A 12,932-nucleotide genomic window follows, 5' to 3' on the forward strand; every position below is an offset into this window, starting at 1 on the left:
CTGTTGGATAGGGAAAGTAAACTCTCATCTGTCATCCCCAACGATTTTCCAGTGTCTTCCCAAAATGCAACTCCTCTCGATCAGCTATAAATCTCAAATAATCAACACCACATGAGCCAAACGGCATAAAAATTGAATCTATGGTGAATAATATCAGGTAAAGGAATAATATATGTGACCATGTGATTGCCTGCTTTCCTGGGCTGGAGCTGGAGAGAAGTGGGAAATGCCCAGCTGCCTTAGTTGGAACTGACTCAAAACTTCATCCGCTTTGGTTCAGTTCTCAAAATAGGGCACATGACCTCTAAGTCAGTCAATACAGTAGCCTGCTTTTATACTACATTGCTGCTCCTGCAGCCCCTAATACCAATTCGCTCGCTTTACTGAGCATGGGAGTAGGTAAAATTTGACACTTACCGAGTTTCAGCATTATCTTGTTTTGTAATGCATTATCCACAGCAAATTTACCACTATCTTTAGGAACAGAGATGACATCTGCTACAGAGTGGCTTACACTTGTCTGTCTGCTGCTTGCAGTGTCATGTGTCTGACATGAGTTAACCTCTTATAAAATCTAATGCGAGGGAAGAGAATTGCTCATCAGAGGTGTCTGCGCTGCTCCTCTTGACCTATTTGGAAAACTACGACTTGACTCTTTGCAGTTTACCCCATCGTGACATAGCTGCAGATGGCAGTAACGGGACCACTTTTACCGGAATTTGAAATGTGCTCTCTCTATATGTATTTGTATGCCTTTGAAAAGCCTTCCTTCCAAATCTTCCAAAGCCCATTTGTTATTTTATCAAACCCACCGTAGGTCCTTTTTTTTTTTCATGGAATTGGCATAATGAGAAAAGATGGCCTTTTCTCTGCACAGATAAAGATCCAAATTGCGTTTTATAATCTGACAATTATGTAGTTTGATTTTTTTAAATAAAACAGATAATCTCCCTTCCCTGTTCAAGATGAGATCTTAGTTGTTAGTGACAGCTGTTAAAATGCTGCTAAAAATAGATATAGTGTCAACCACTAAAAAGCTAAGTGCTCCTGTGAACCACAAGCAGAAAACATTTAAATGAGGCTTCTCCTGAATTTGTGGAAAATCTGTGAGCATCTTGCACGTACTGGGAAAGGTGCTTTATTCTTCCAGCAGCCACCTCTGTATGTAATAGAATGGGGGGGGGGAATTCAGACATTTGGTATTAAGACAGAAGATAGATATATTCCCTCACTTTTATTTTCTCTCTCCATTTTGTTCTTAAAATAAACAACAAAAAAAAGAGATGGTGCCACACAAAGACTGAGGCTACCCCCAGGCATTTCAGATGCCTGTTCATTTGCACCTTTGCCCTGCCAAAAAAAAAAAAAAAAAAAGGCAGGAAGGCAGGAAGAGTAAGCAAAAGAAGTGCAACCAATCAGCCAAAGCCCAATACACCATTACGACAAATTAACACAAAATAGCTGTGCTCGGTACAGCAGTTATTGATAGACCAGCCAACGTGCTTGGGTGCTTTTTGCATGACTGTGATTTGCCGTGTTCCTCGCAGAGTTGTGTGGAACTTTCCTCTGCCTTGGAACTGTAGCTTCCAACCTATCCGCAGTAGCTCTGCTTGATTAATCAATTAGCTATATTCCAAACCAGATGTATGACATGAAATTAGCAAAAAGAGAGAGAACAGCATTGTTCACATTCGATGTTATAATACATCTCAGTAGGTTCCTCCTTTTTAGCTACATTATGGCTAAAAATAGAGCACTAGTGTAGGCACAGTGAAATATGATTTGCTTCCAATAATATAGCAAACTAATTGTGAAATTAAACTATTGAATGTGCCGTTATCTTCGAGTCTGGCCTTACCAGCACTTTATGCTTCCCTGCTTAACATTTATCAAGTTACCCACAAACTTGACGGATGTAAACAACAGCTTATGATAAAATACTTGCCTTTTCCAAGGCCCCGATCCTACAGAGGCTTTGGCACAGGTAAAATTCCCTCTCTCTGAGCAGTCTCTTCACATGTTTGAAGACTTCATTGAGGATATTAAAACAGGGTCAACTTTTTCCTCCCTCTAATGCCTATTTTTTTTCCTTAAGATGTTTAAATGAAGAGACATTTAATGCCCCGAACTTAAAAATAATCAGCTTTAAAAGATCTTAGCCACAAGTGAAATACTAATTTAAAACCAGTCTCGATGTTAGCGCCGAATTTTGTTTTAATGTCTGAAATCAGGACGGGTTCGCTCCACCGCAGCCGCACGAGCGTCGCGGGGACGCGCCCCCTCAGCGGTATTACCCGGGACACCGGGGGGCAGAAAGGGGCCCGGCTCCCCCAGCCTGACAGGAGCGGGGAGGGGGTCGAAGGAAGGCGCAGGGCCAGCGAGGGGGCGCAGCATCCTCCCAAAATCCCGTCCAGAGGCGCCCCGCTCCACGAAGGCCGAGCGGGGCCGTTGGGAGAGCGCGGGGGGGGGGGGGGGGGGGGGGCGGGGGCGGGGGCGCTCCGCCGCCGCCGCTGCCACCAGGGCCGGGAGAGACGCTCCGCCTGGGGAAGGGCGCCGGGAGACACTCCTCCCCCGCCGCCCGCCCTGCCTCCCCGCCGCCCGCCCTCCTTCCCTTCCTCCGGCGGCTCCGCGAACCAGGAACCGCGGCGGCGGCGGCGGCGGGCTCCGTGCGTGAGAAACCCCGCGGCGCCGCGCCGCCGGGAGCCGCCGGGGCGGGCGGCGCGGGAGGGGGCGGCGGGGGCGGCGCGGCCGCCGGGCGCTGTGAGGGGCCGTGCAGCACCGGGGGGGGGCGCGGGAGGGAGGGGAGGAAAAAGTTTACACCCTCGCCACTCTCCTCCCTCCTCTTCCTTGGTGGCGCAGATGGGAGTTTTACCTGGAATGACATAAGTTGGGGTTTTTTCGTTGTTTTTTTTTTTTTTTTTTCGGAGGGTGTCTCTCTCCCTCTCTCCCCCGCCCCCCCCCCCCCCCCCCCCCCCCCAATCCCCCCCTAATCCCCCCCAACCTCGCCGGTACTGGATCCACCCCCCGCTCCCCTCCGCCGGCGGGTGAGGGTGTGACCCGCGGGAACACCCACCCACCTAGGCGTCCATGGTGGGAGCTGTCCGCCCAGCCGCGCCGCGCCGAGCCGCGGGCACCCCGCCGCCGCCTGCCGCCGCCGCAGCCCCCTCCCGCCAGCAGCGCCTTGCCCGCTGCCCGGCCCCGCTCCCGGCGTTTCCTCCGTGTACTTTTTTTTTCTTAAATTTTTTGGTGGCGGTGCGGGCTTTCGGATGGTTTGCTGGCAGTAGCCGGGGGCCGTGCCTCCTCCCGCCGCGCCACCATGTCGTAGGAAAGGTGAGTGCAGCGCGGACCCTTGCGCGGGGCGCGGAGCGGCGGGGAGGGCAGCGAGGGGCCGAGGGGCGGACGGCGGGGACCGGGCGGGTGTCCGCCACACCAGCCAGCATATCCAGGTCACGGCCAGTCCCGTCCCCATCAGTGAAAACTTCGCGGGAAGGACACGTCCATTGCTCGGCAGCACCAGCGCCGCGGGGAAGCACGGCGGCTGCTCCGCGGGTCGCACCGCCGGCGCGGGGAGCCGCCGCCGTCTCGGCCCGTGCCCGCCGGGGCCGCGAGTGCGGGTCGATATTTGGCAGAATATGAAAATGAGAGGGGCACGTGACACCCAAAATCCTGGAGATGTTTGCGCTTTCGCTGTAACTGCTGAATACAAACCCCGCTCCCCGGAGCATACGCGGATCTGTGCGGTCGTGTGCGTGCGTGCGCGCAGGGGGGCTATTTCGGGCGAAGGTGCGCGGTGCCCCAGCGCGATGCACGGCGCTGCCGCTCCCCGACGGGCTCTGCCCACCCCCCCACCCCCCCCCGGGCCCGCTCCCAGGGACACCTCTGTCACCCTGCGGGGCCGGGGCCTCACCTGGGGGTCGGGTCAAGGGTGGGAGCGGGGCTCGGAGGGGACCGGGGCCGTTGGGGAGCGTGCGTCAGCGGCTGCCGGCCGCTCGCCGGGGGCTGGGGGCGTTATTTACGGAGCGAGTTGGGAGCGCATCGCCTGAAAGTTTGCTCGGCGTCTTTTTTTTTTTTTTTTTTTTTTTTTTTTTTGCTTCCGTGGGAAAAGGGTATTCCTACAGCCGGGACGCGGGCGCCGGGGGACACACATACACACCGGGGGAGGGGGGGCGGCGGCACCCCGGAGCCGGGGGCCGGCCCGGCGGCCCCTCTGGCTGCCCCTGGGTGCGGGGAGGCAGCGGGCGGGGGCGCCCGGCAGGATGCGCGGCTGCCGCGGAGCGGAGCCAGCGCGGCGGAGAGCGGAGGACGAGTCCTTGAACCCTCCCGCGCTCCGCCGCCGCTCCGCTCTTTTTTTTTTTTTTTTTTTTTAAATTTATCGGTTAAATCACCGCTGCATCGGTGCCGTGCATATTCATGCGCCGCTGAAAGGCGGAAATCCCGGGCCGGCGGAGAGGCGATGCCCGGCCCTGCCGCCGGCGCGGCGCGGGCACCGGGCGGGGGCGGCCGCGCCCCGCGCACCTCACCTGCCCGCGGGGGGCCCCGGCCTGGTGCCCCGCCACCCCTCCCCGGGGGCGCCTGCGGGCAAGGCGGCGGGTGGGTCCCCTGGCTCCGCGGCGGGGCCGGCGCCCGGCGGCTGCGCGGGGCTGCGCGGCCGCGGCGGCCCCTGCGGCTTTAAGGAGATGCGTTTTCCAGCCTGTGTCGCAGCAACTTTGTATCAGTCATGTCGCCCGGCGGGTGACTGACGGCTCGCCCCAGCCAATGGGGCGGCGTCCTGGCACCAGCAGCGCGGCGCTCCGCGTCCCTCTGGCCAATGAGGGCGGGCGGCGGGCGGGACGTAAACTCGAACTTTATCTGGGCATGTGACATGTTTTTAAAGGACTTGGCATCTTTTCCCGTCCCCTCCCGGGTGCCGCTCCGTGTCACCGGGCGGCGCGACGCGGCGCAGCGCGCCTCGGGCGGGCGGGCAGGCGGGGGAGGGGGTGAGCGCCGCCCGCCCCGCCGCTCCGCTCCGCGCCGCCCTCCCCTCCCCTCCGTTCCGCGCCGCCCTCCGCTCCGCGCCGACGGGGGCTCGGGGACGCGCCCCGCCGCAACAGGTACCGCGGGGCCGGGGCCGACGCGGGTGGCGGCGGGGCGGGGGGCGCCGTTCGTCTCCCCGACCCGCACCGGGAGGTGGGGCTGGCGGGGTGTGGCGGGGCGGGAGGGGGCACTTAGGGGCTCGTCACCGGCCGGGGGACGGGGGGTCCTCCACTGCGGGGGGTGTCACGGTGATAACCCAGGTCCTCTCCGCCCTGGGGGGTGGGAAGCGGCGGGAATAAAGCGCTTTTCTGCATCGTTTGGGGGACCGCGCGGCGGGGGGGGGGGCTCAGCCGACAACGGGTTTGGGCTCTCAGGATCCCCCCCGCTCCGGGCGGACGCCTGCGAGAGAGGGAGGAGGGAGGGAGCTCCCGCGCACCGCTGGTTCCCCTACGCGTGACAATCCGGACTGTACCTGCGGGAAAGCGGACGGGAGGGCGGGCGGAGCGGTTAGGGGTGCAGAGCGGTGCCTTTTGACCCGGAGCTGCGGTGATGCTCCCTATAGCGTAGGGCAGATGGGGAAATAAGCGTGCGCGCTGCCTGCGTGGTGGTTGTGCGAGGCCGGAGGGGCCAGCCCCCCGCCGCGTGGGTCCGCGTCTGGCTCCGCTCGGGATCCGCGGGTGGCGGTGCCGGGGGCAGCCTCCCTGTCCGGGCTGCCAGCCGCGCTCCCCTGCCCTGGAGAAAGCGGGGGGAATCCCCAGCCCGTCTTTGGCGGTGAAACCCTGGTCCCCTGGGCAGTTTTATGGCAGCGAAGCGGCTCGCAGGCAGTGAAACTTCCAAGAAAATTTTGTGTACAAACGCCGAGAAATGGGTGGTCGCTTGAGCCATGGGCTTAGTTTTTATGAAACTGGTTTTATTTCAGATTTTCCAGTATCTAGGTGACCTTTTGGTTGCAGGGATACCAGGTACCATTTGCTTTTTTATTTGGCTGTTGCTGCGAAACTGGTTTCATGCCTGATTAGTCGGAGATTCATGCTGCAGAGGGCTGTGTTTGTTGATATGTTTGGGGGTGAAATATGTAACTCACAGTGCCTGAGTATTTCTTGAGAGGGGGTCTGGAGAAACTGCTGTGCTCATAATACAAGCTTCCTTCTGCAAAACATCAGATGTAGATAGTCTCAGTTCAGATACGTAACACGACTCAGCTTCTGTTGTGATCTGTGGATGTTTCGAAAAGCCCACAGTCAAATTCACTTAGTGAAAGTTAGTAAAAAGGCACGTCTGGGCAGTAGGTGAAGTGTGGGTACAGTGGTTGAACGTGCTAGTCAAGTTGTAATAAGTTCTACTTAGAGGAATAGAAGAAACGCTTGTGCTATAAGCAACCTGTGAGATGATTGTTCGGTTCCAGTATCCACCAAGGGGCTAGGAGGTGACAGAAACCAGCACTCCCAAAAAATCTCTTTGCTGCTGAATTCTTTCTAATTTATAGCTGTCATTTTAAACTGAGCTTGTATCAGGCCACAGGTAATCTCTCGGCTGTTTTTTTGATCCCCTCAGATATATTTGCCAGACGGTGCCTCTTTCCCTGGAAGTGCGGGACCAGGGCATTTTCATTTAGGTTTTTTCCTTTCTGTGACCCAGATTCTTATTTGCTGAAGTTTTAAAGTATGCTTGCCGATTGATTATGTATGAAGTTTGAAATTCACTGCTGTGAGAGAGGTCGCTGCAAAGCTTGTGTGCCAGTGTAATGTTTGGCCTATAACTGAGATTTCCTGTTACGCAGTGGTTCTGCTGGTGGTTCTGAGGGTCGAAATTCACTTCCATCCTAATTTTAAGCCATAACTAAGTTTCCTGGGTTTCAGAAATGCTGGTCACTCACAGCTCCAATTGATTTCTCTAGGAATTAGGCTTGCTCAGCACTTAAATCAGGGGTACGTGATTATCTGGGAGTGACTTTATGTGAAAGTAGGCACTTCTGTCAGAAAATTTTGGACTATAGGAATGTGATTTGATACACATGATGATGTTTAATAAAATTTCTGCTTGAGGGGAATGTAGGCATAGGGCCGCAGTTCTGATTAAGGGCAAAGAAGTATTTGAGTCATTAATTTTAATTTTGTTTTGTTTTGTTTTTACAATTTTGCTTAGAATAGCATTTTAAAATAGTGTTAAGTAAAAAGATTAAACACTAAATTAAATACTGGGAAATGAATATGTTCTGAAAGGAAAAGATATTTGCATAATATTGATATTGTAACTATTGGCACTTGAGTTTCTACAGTTCTAATGATTCTATGAGCCAGTTCCTTAAAAAAAAAAAAAAAAATTAAAAATGCTGTTACTTATATGTGATTTCAGAATAATAGCGGCTAGGTCATGCATTTTGCTCCCCGCCTCCAGAGAAAGGCATGCAGGATGGGAGGGTTTTTTTAGGATCTGTTTTAGAATAAGGTTTACTTTTCTTTATGTATTCCACTTGCTGGCTGCCATGGAGGTTTGCAGAATTACGGATCCATTTAATAGTGATGCATCCACACTTAATCTGATCCCCTTCCTCTGTGGCAGAAACGTTTCCCACTCAACTTTTGCACTACTTCTCTCCCCACTCAGCCCATCCTTTGTGGCTCCTCAGGTGTCTGTACAAGCAGTTTGTATAGCTGTGAAGGGGCAAGTCAGCTCCCAGCCCCTCACAACTGCTGTCTCCTTCTAAAGCATCCTGCGTTACGCTGGATGATGAAGAGAAACCCTCTTAGCACACCAGCCTCCCTTGCTTTGCTGTCCCTGTAGCATGGCAGTGGAAGGTCCTTGGAGGAGCAGAGCTGCAATGAGCAATTTCCACAGGGTTTATGTCCTGCCCGCCAACAATGTGTCCTCTTTTCAGGACCTCTCTGGTTCCCCTCCATCCTTGCTACTCCCTTCCCTTTTTTCCTCCCAGGTCTCTGGCTGAGGGGCAGCCCACAGTGCTGCTGGCACTAGCCACGGGGCTGTGGCCGGTGAGGGTGGGGGGTTGTTGTGCTGATGTTACCAAGCCGTTCATTTTGAGGCAGGGCAGGGAGCAATAATTTGGGTCTTTTCTAGCTGCTGAGCGCTTTTCTCTTGGAACCCACAGGGCTGTCATATCCATGAGACCTTTTCCCTTGGTTTGATTGAAATTGGACAAATGGTTGAGAGATGATGGATGAGGCAGGGAAATGGGACTGGCAGGCAGACAGAGAGGAGGATAGACAGAGTGAGCGGATACGCCTTGTTTCCTTAGGAAATTAGGAAATTTCCTTAGGAAGTCACGCTGTCCTGTCACTTATTAATTTTACTTTTTTGTATATGTCTTTGCTAGTTATGGAGACAAAAGGATACCACAGCTACCCAGAAGGCTTAGATATGGAGAGACGGTGGGGTCAAGTTTCTCAATCTGTGGAGTATTCTTCTATAGGTGCTGGAGAGCAGACTGATGACAGTAACTATATGGAGATTGTAAACGTGAGCTGCGCTGCCGGCGCTTTTGCGAACAGCAGCACTCAAGGAAGCAACAAAGAAAAACCCGAGCTACTCTCCTGCCTGCAGCAAGACAGCAGTCAGCCTGGTCTTTTGCCCTCTGACATCAAAACCGAAACGGAGTCGAAGGAGCTGTCGGCAACGGTGGCCGAATCCATGGGTTTATATATGGATTCGATACGAGACGCCGATTACCCCTACGATCAGCAGAACCAGGGGAGCCCGGGAAAGATCTACCAGAATGTGGAGCAGCTGGTGAAGCTCTACAAGGAGAACGGCCATTGCTCTTCTCCCCTCCACAGTGCCAGCAGGCCCTTAAGGTCTTTGATGTCAGACTCTGGGAGCGCTGTGAACGGTGGTGCCATGCATGCTATTGTCAAAAGCCCTATCATGTGTCAAGAGAAAAGCCCTTCGGGCTGCAGCCCTCAGAACATGGCTTCCTCAGTGTGTAGTCCTGCGGGAGTTAACTCTGTGTCCTCAACTACTGCTAACTTTGGGAACTTTGCCATGCACAGCCCCATCGGCCAGGGAACCCCTTTGTCGCGCTCGCCAAACATTGAAAACCGGGGTTCTATGTTGCACAGTCCTGCGCACGTTAGCAATGTCGGGTCTCCGCTTTCTAGCCCTATAAGTAGCATGAAATCACCAATTTCTAGTCCTCCCAGTCATTGCAGCGTGAAATCTCCCGTCTCAAGTCCCAATAATATCACTATGCGGTCGTCTGTGTCCAGTCCTGCGAACCTGAACTCGAGGAGCTCCATTGCCAGCCCTTCCAATGCCAATAACAGGTCCACTCGTTCTAGTCCAGCGGTTAGCACTGTGGGATCGTCCATCTGTAGCCCTGTAAACAACTCCCTAGGATTCCCGGCTTCTGGCACGCCGGCGGGACCTAGCAGAAGCCAAGATGCTGTTCCCAGTCCAGAAACAAAAGACAAGGGTGCTCAAGAACTCACGTTTCCCAAGATGGAGGAAATGGAGAATGCCATCTCCAACAATAGTCAGATGAACCTTGTTCAGTTCATAAAACCCGAGCCAGATGGTTCGTTCGGCAGCGCGTGCATTGGTGACAGCAGCAAAATAAACTCTGATTCCCCCTTTTCAGTACCAGTGAAGCAAGAGTCAGCCAAGCATCCTTGTTCTGGTGCCCCTTTTAAAGGGAATCAAACAGTAAATCCTTTCCCATTTACAGATGGCTCGTATTTTTCTTTTATGGATGACAAAGACTATTACTCTCTTTCTGGGATTTTAGGACCACCTGTTTCTTCATTTGATGGAAGTTGTGAAGGTAGTGGTTTTCCAAATCCAGGCCTACGTGTGGGAATTAAGCAGGAGCCTGACGATGGCAGCTATTACCAAGAAAACAGTATACCATCATCTGCCATTGTGGGTGTAAATTCAGGTGGACAGTCGTTTCACTACAGGATCGGTGCCCAAGGCACCATATCTTTGTCGCGGCCGGTTGCTCGAGAGCAGGCGTTTCAGCACTTGAGCTCATTCCCTCCTGTCAGCACGCTAGTGGAGACCTGGAAGTCGCATTCGGAGTTGGCATCCAGAAGAAGTGATGGGTATCCAGTTCTAGAGTACATTCCAGAAAACGTGTCCAGGTGAGCAGGCCAATTACTTTTTTTTTTTTTTTTTCTTCTTCCCCTGCATTAAACAAACAAGATGTGAATTAAAATGGGGACCAGGGTGGCATTTCTGAAGCTGACGTGTAATTCTTTGCTTGCGTTTCCATTCTTATAATTAGATTTGCTGGTTTCTTGCTGTATTTTACTCTGCCTTTAATAAAAACAAAGTGCTGGCTTTAATATTTAAAAAAGAACGTATTATATTCTATTGTTATTAGATTTGAATGTGTAGCTTTAGTATGTTTATGAGCTCTTGCTACTATAAATGTTGTTTTTCCCATAATGAAAGCTTGCTAAAATTGCTCTCCTGTGTCCTATAATGGTTATTCTTTCTTAGCTGGTACTTGAATGTGTTGTACCTCAGATGAAATGTTGAGATGAGGATAAGAAAACGATATTGTCGGGAACCCGTTTTTGTAAAGATGCATGGGTATAAGTTTGCACCGGACTTTAACTGGTTAAGTTTGAAAACTAAACCTTACAAGCCTGTGGCAACGTATTATTTCTGTATTTTAACTGTAGGAACATTTGGTTTGTATATATAGAAAATTGCCTCCAGAAGGAGGAGGGCTGTTAAAACTTGACGCATTTGAAAGGATAAATGGATAAACTGATCTCCTCACTTTTGGTGGAAGAGAAATATGCAAGTGTTGTTTGAATTTGTCTTTCTTGGCTGATTGGTGGAAGCACATACTTCTTCAGCAAACAGGTGTTCATGTATCTCATAATGGACGCTTACTTTCATAAACTATCTAGTTTCATAGCCAATATTACAAGTTGTGTAGCACATCTGACAGCATGACTGAGTTAAAGTAGTTACACAGCCTCTTCATGTGTCAAACAGGCTCAGCAAAGGTTTGTGCTAAAGCTCAACAAAACAGCCAGTAGGAGAATTTGCATTTACCTTTCTCAAGTCTTTTTTTCTCATCAAGAGATATGCAACTGCCCTCAGTGAATGAAACGTCTGCCTTATTCTTGGAGTGGGGTGAAGAGGATGCGTAGTGTTTTCCGTATTTGTATGATGCTAAATATTTCTGAAAAAAACAACATTGCAGTGAAAAGCACAATACCTAAAATAACAGTGCTTTTGATGAGGGAAAGCAGCCTATCTACCTGGCAGGAAAAAAAGACTTTAAGTATTACCATTTTATTCTCAGATCTGTTCAATACGTCTACAATCTCCTTATCATTTTACAAGGCATTTCACCTTTTCTTTGGCCGTTGCAAATATGGTCTCTAAAGAATGCACTATATCCTTCTCAACTTGAAAGGGCTGTATCCTACTTCATGCTGAAGTTTGCATGTAGCTGGATATTTGTCAGCATCCAGGCTTGGCTTAAATGTGCTTTCCTGGATAAAGGAAGATGAAGTTACTGTTTTCTAGTTATTTTACCTGATGAAATTTTCATAAATTGCATTATTTATATCGTGAGAAAAGTTCACCAGAAAACTGATGGGATGTCTGAAAATAAAGACCCGGTATTTTACTGCCTGTGTGGTTGAGCACTGTTACTTGGGCAAGTAGCTCCTGCCAGCTGTGAGAACTCTTGCGTGAGGAAGTGCTGCTTGCACTGAGTCAAGGTTGTCATCCATTGCAAGGACAGGCACAACAAACAGGGAAAAGCTGGTAGGAGCATGATTGTCATCAATAATTGTGTTTTGAATGACAGTTTCTCATAAGGCTTTTGAAGGAGTCTTCTGATCTGACATTAGTCTGTGGTAGCTCTTCTCATCTGTTTACCTCTAGACCATTAAATGGATAATCTATGTCATCAGGCTTGATGATGACATAGACTTGATACACTTTTCTGTCTTTGTTCTCTAAGCTGGTATCTCAGTAAGATATGCAGGTGTATGTAGCTATTACTTTGCAGGATGGAAACCCTGAAATTTTTCACACTCAGAGCTATTACTGCATGTGTGGGATTATGTTCAGGTGATGGAGATCTGCAGGGGTGCGACACTTCAGGCATCCTGATCCGTAGTCCAGATTAGGATGTGTGTCATCATTTCAAATCTCTTAACTCAGCCCCATTATTTAACTAAATGTTGCTCTTAGTCTGCTTCACAGTGGCTGTAAACTGACAGTTGCAGCTGGGGACCTGTGCAAAGCCCTTACAAATTTCAAGGGAAATTCATGTTGAGGTCATTTTGGCAGTACAGATTAGAATGTGTAGGTGCCTGCTCCGATATTTGTCTGCTGATGAGACAAGTTATCAAGACTCAACATAGTATGTCACACATCTTGCTAATGAGCCTTGAATTGATCTTTACTTTTCTCTTCATTTCTGTGTCGTGTTCCAGCTGGAAAAGAGGAAATCATGCGCAAGTTTGTTCATGCTCCAAAGTGTTGTAATAAAAAATGCATAGTTTAAAACCATGTCAGGCCCAAGGTGGGTTTCAGCTGTCCCATGTCAGCATGGTATGGGGATTGCAAAGTCTTTCTTCCTTTATGTCGTCAGAACAGCAGCATCGCACCTCTGTGCTCTACATCCAAACCAGATCCTTGTGACTTCCAGTCAGGTTTTTTCCTGATGTGTCAACTGTATCGGGCATCATACATTTTGCAGACTTCTACAACATGTGATTAACCCTTCAAAGTCTGCAATATTTTAAAGTTGCTGTTATTATAAGTTTTCATCTTTTTTTAGGTATGCTTATCCTGCAATATAAATTACCGTAAGCAAAGATTAAGGTGAAGGGAAAAAATAGGCTACGTGGTTCTCTAAAGCCAATAGATGACCAGCATTGAATATATCTTGTTTTGGCAGCATTATTTTCTGAACCTCATTGTTCCCTTTT

The 12,932-nt window shown here is 50.7% G+C and overlaps 1 protein-coding gene across 3 annotated transcripts in view; it reads left to right on the forward strand.

Moving 5' to 3' along the window:
* Positions 1-8,331: 8,331 nt before the first annotated feature.
* Positions 8,332-12,932, forward strand: part of NR3C2 (nuclear receptor subfamily 3 group C member 2) — a 211,513-nt gene continuing 206,912 nt past the window's right edge. For 2 of the 3 annotated variants that reach the window (XM_086464584.1, XM_086464586.1), the window contains exon 1: positions 8,347-10,106. In XM_086464584.1, the coding sequence (XP_086320710.1) occupies positions 8,347-10,106 (1,760 nt within the window). Of the gene's footprint in view, positions 10,107-12,932 lie in introns of all 3 variants that reach the window. The other variant, XM_086464585.1, reaches the window with a different exon arrangement.

This window comes from Leptosomus discolor, chromosome 4, assembly GCF_034619465.1.
Source record: "Leptosomus discolor isolate bLepDis1 chromosome 4, bLepDis1.hap2, whole genome shotgun sequence".
NCBI classification, from domain to species: Eukaryota; Metazoa; Chordata; class Aves; order Leptosomiformes; family Leptosomidae; genus Leptosomus; species Leptosomus discolor.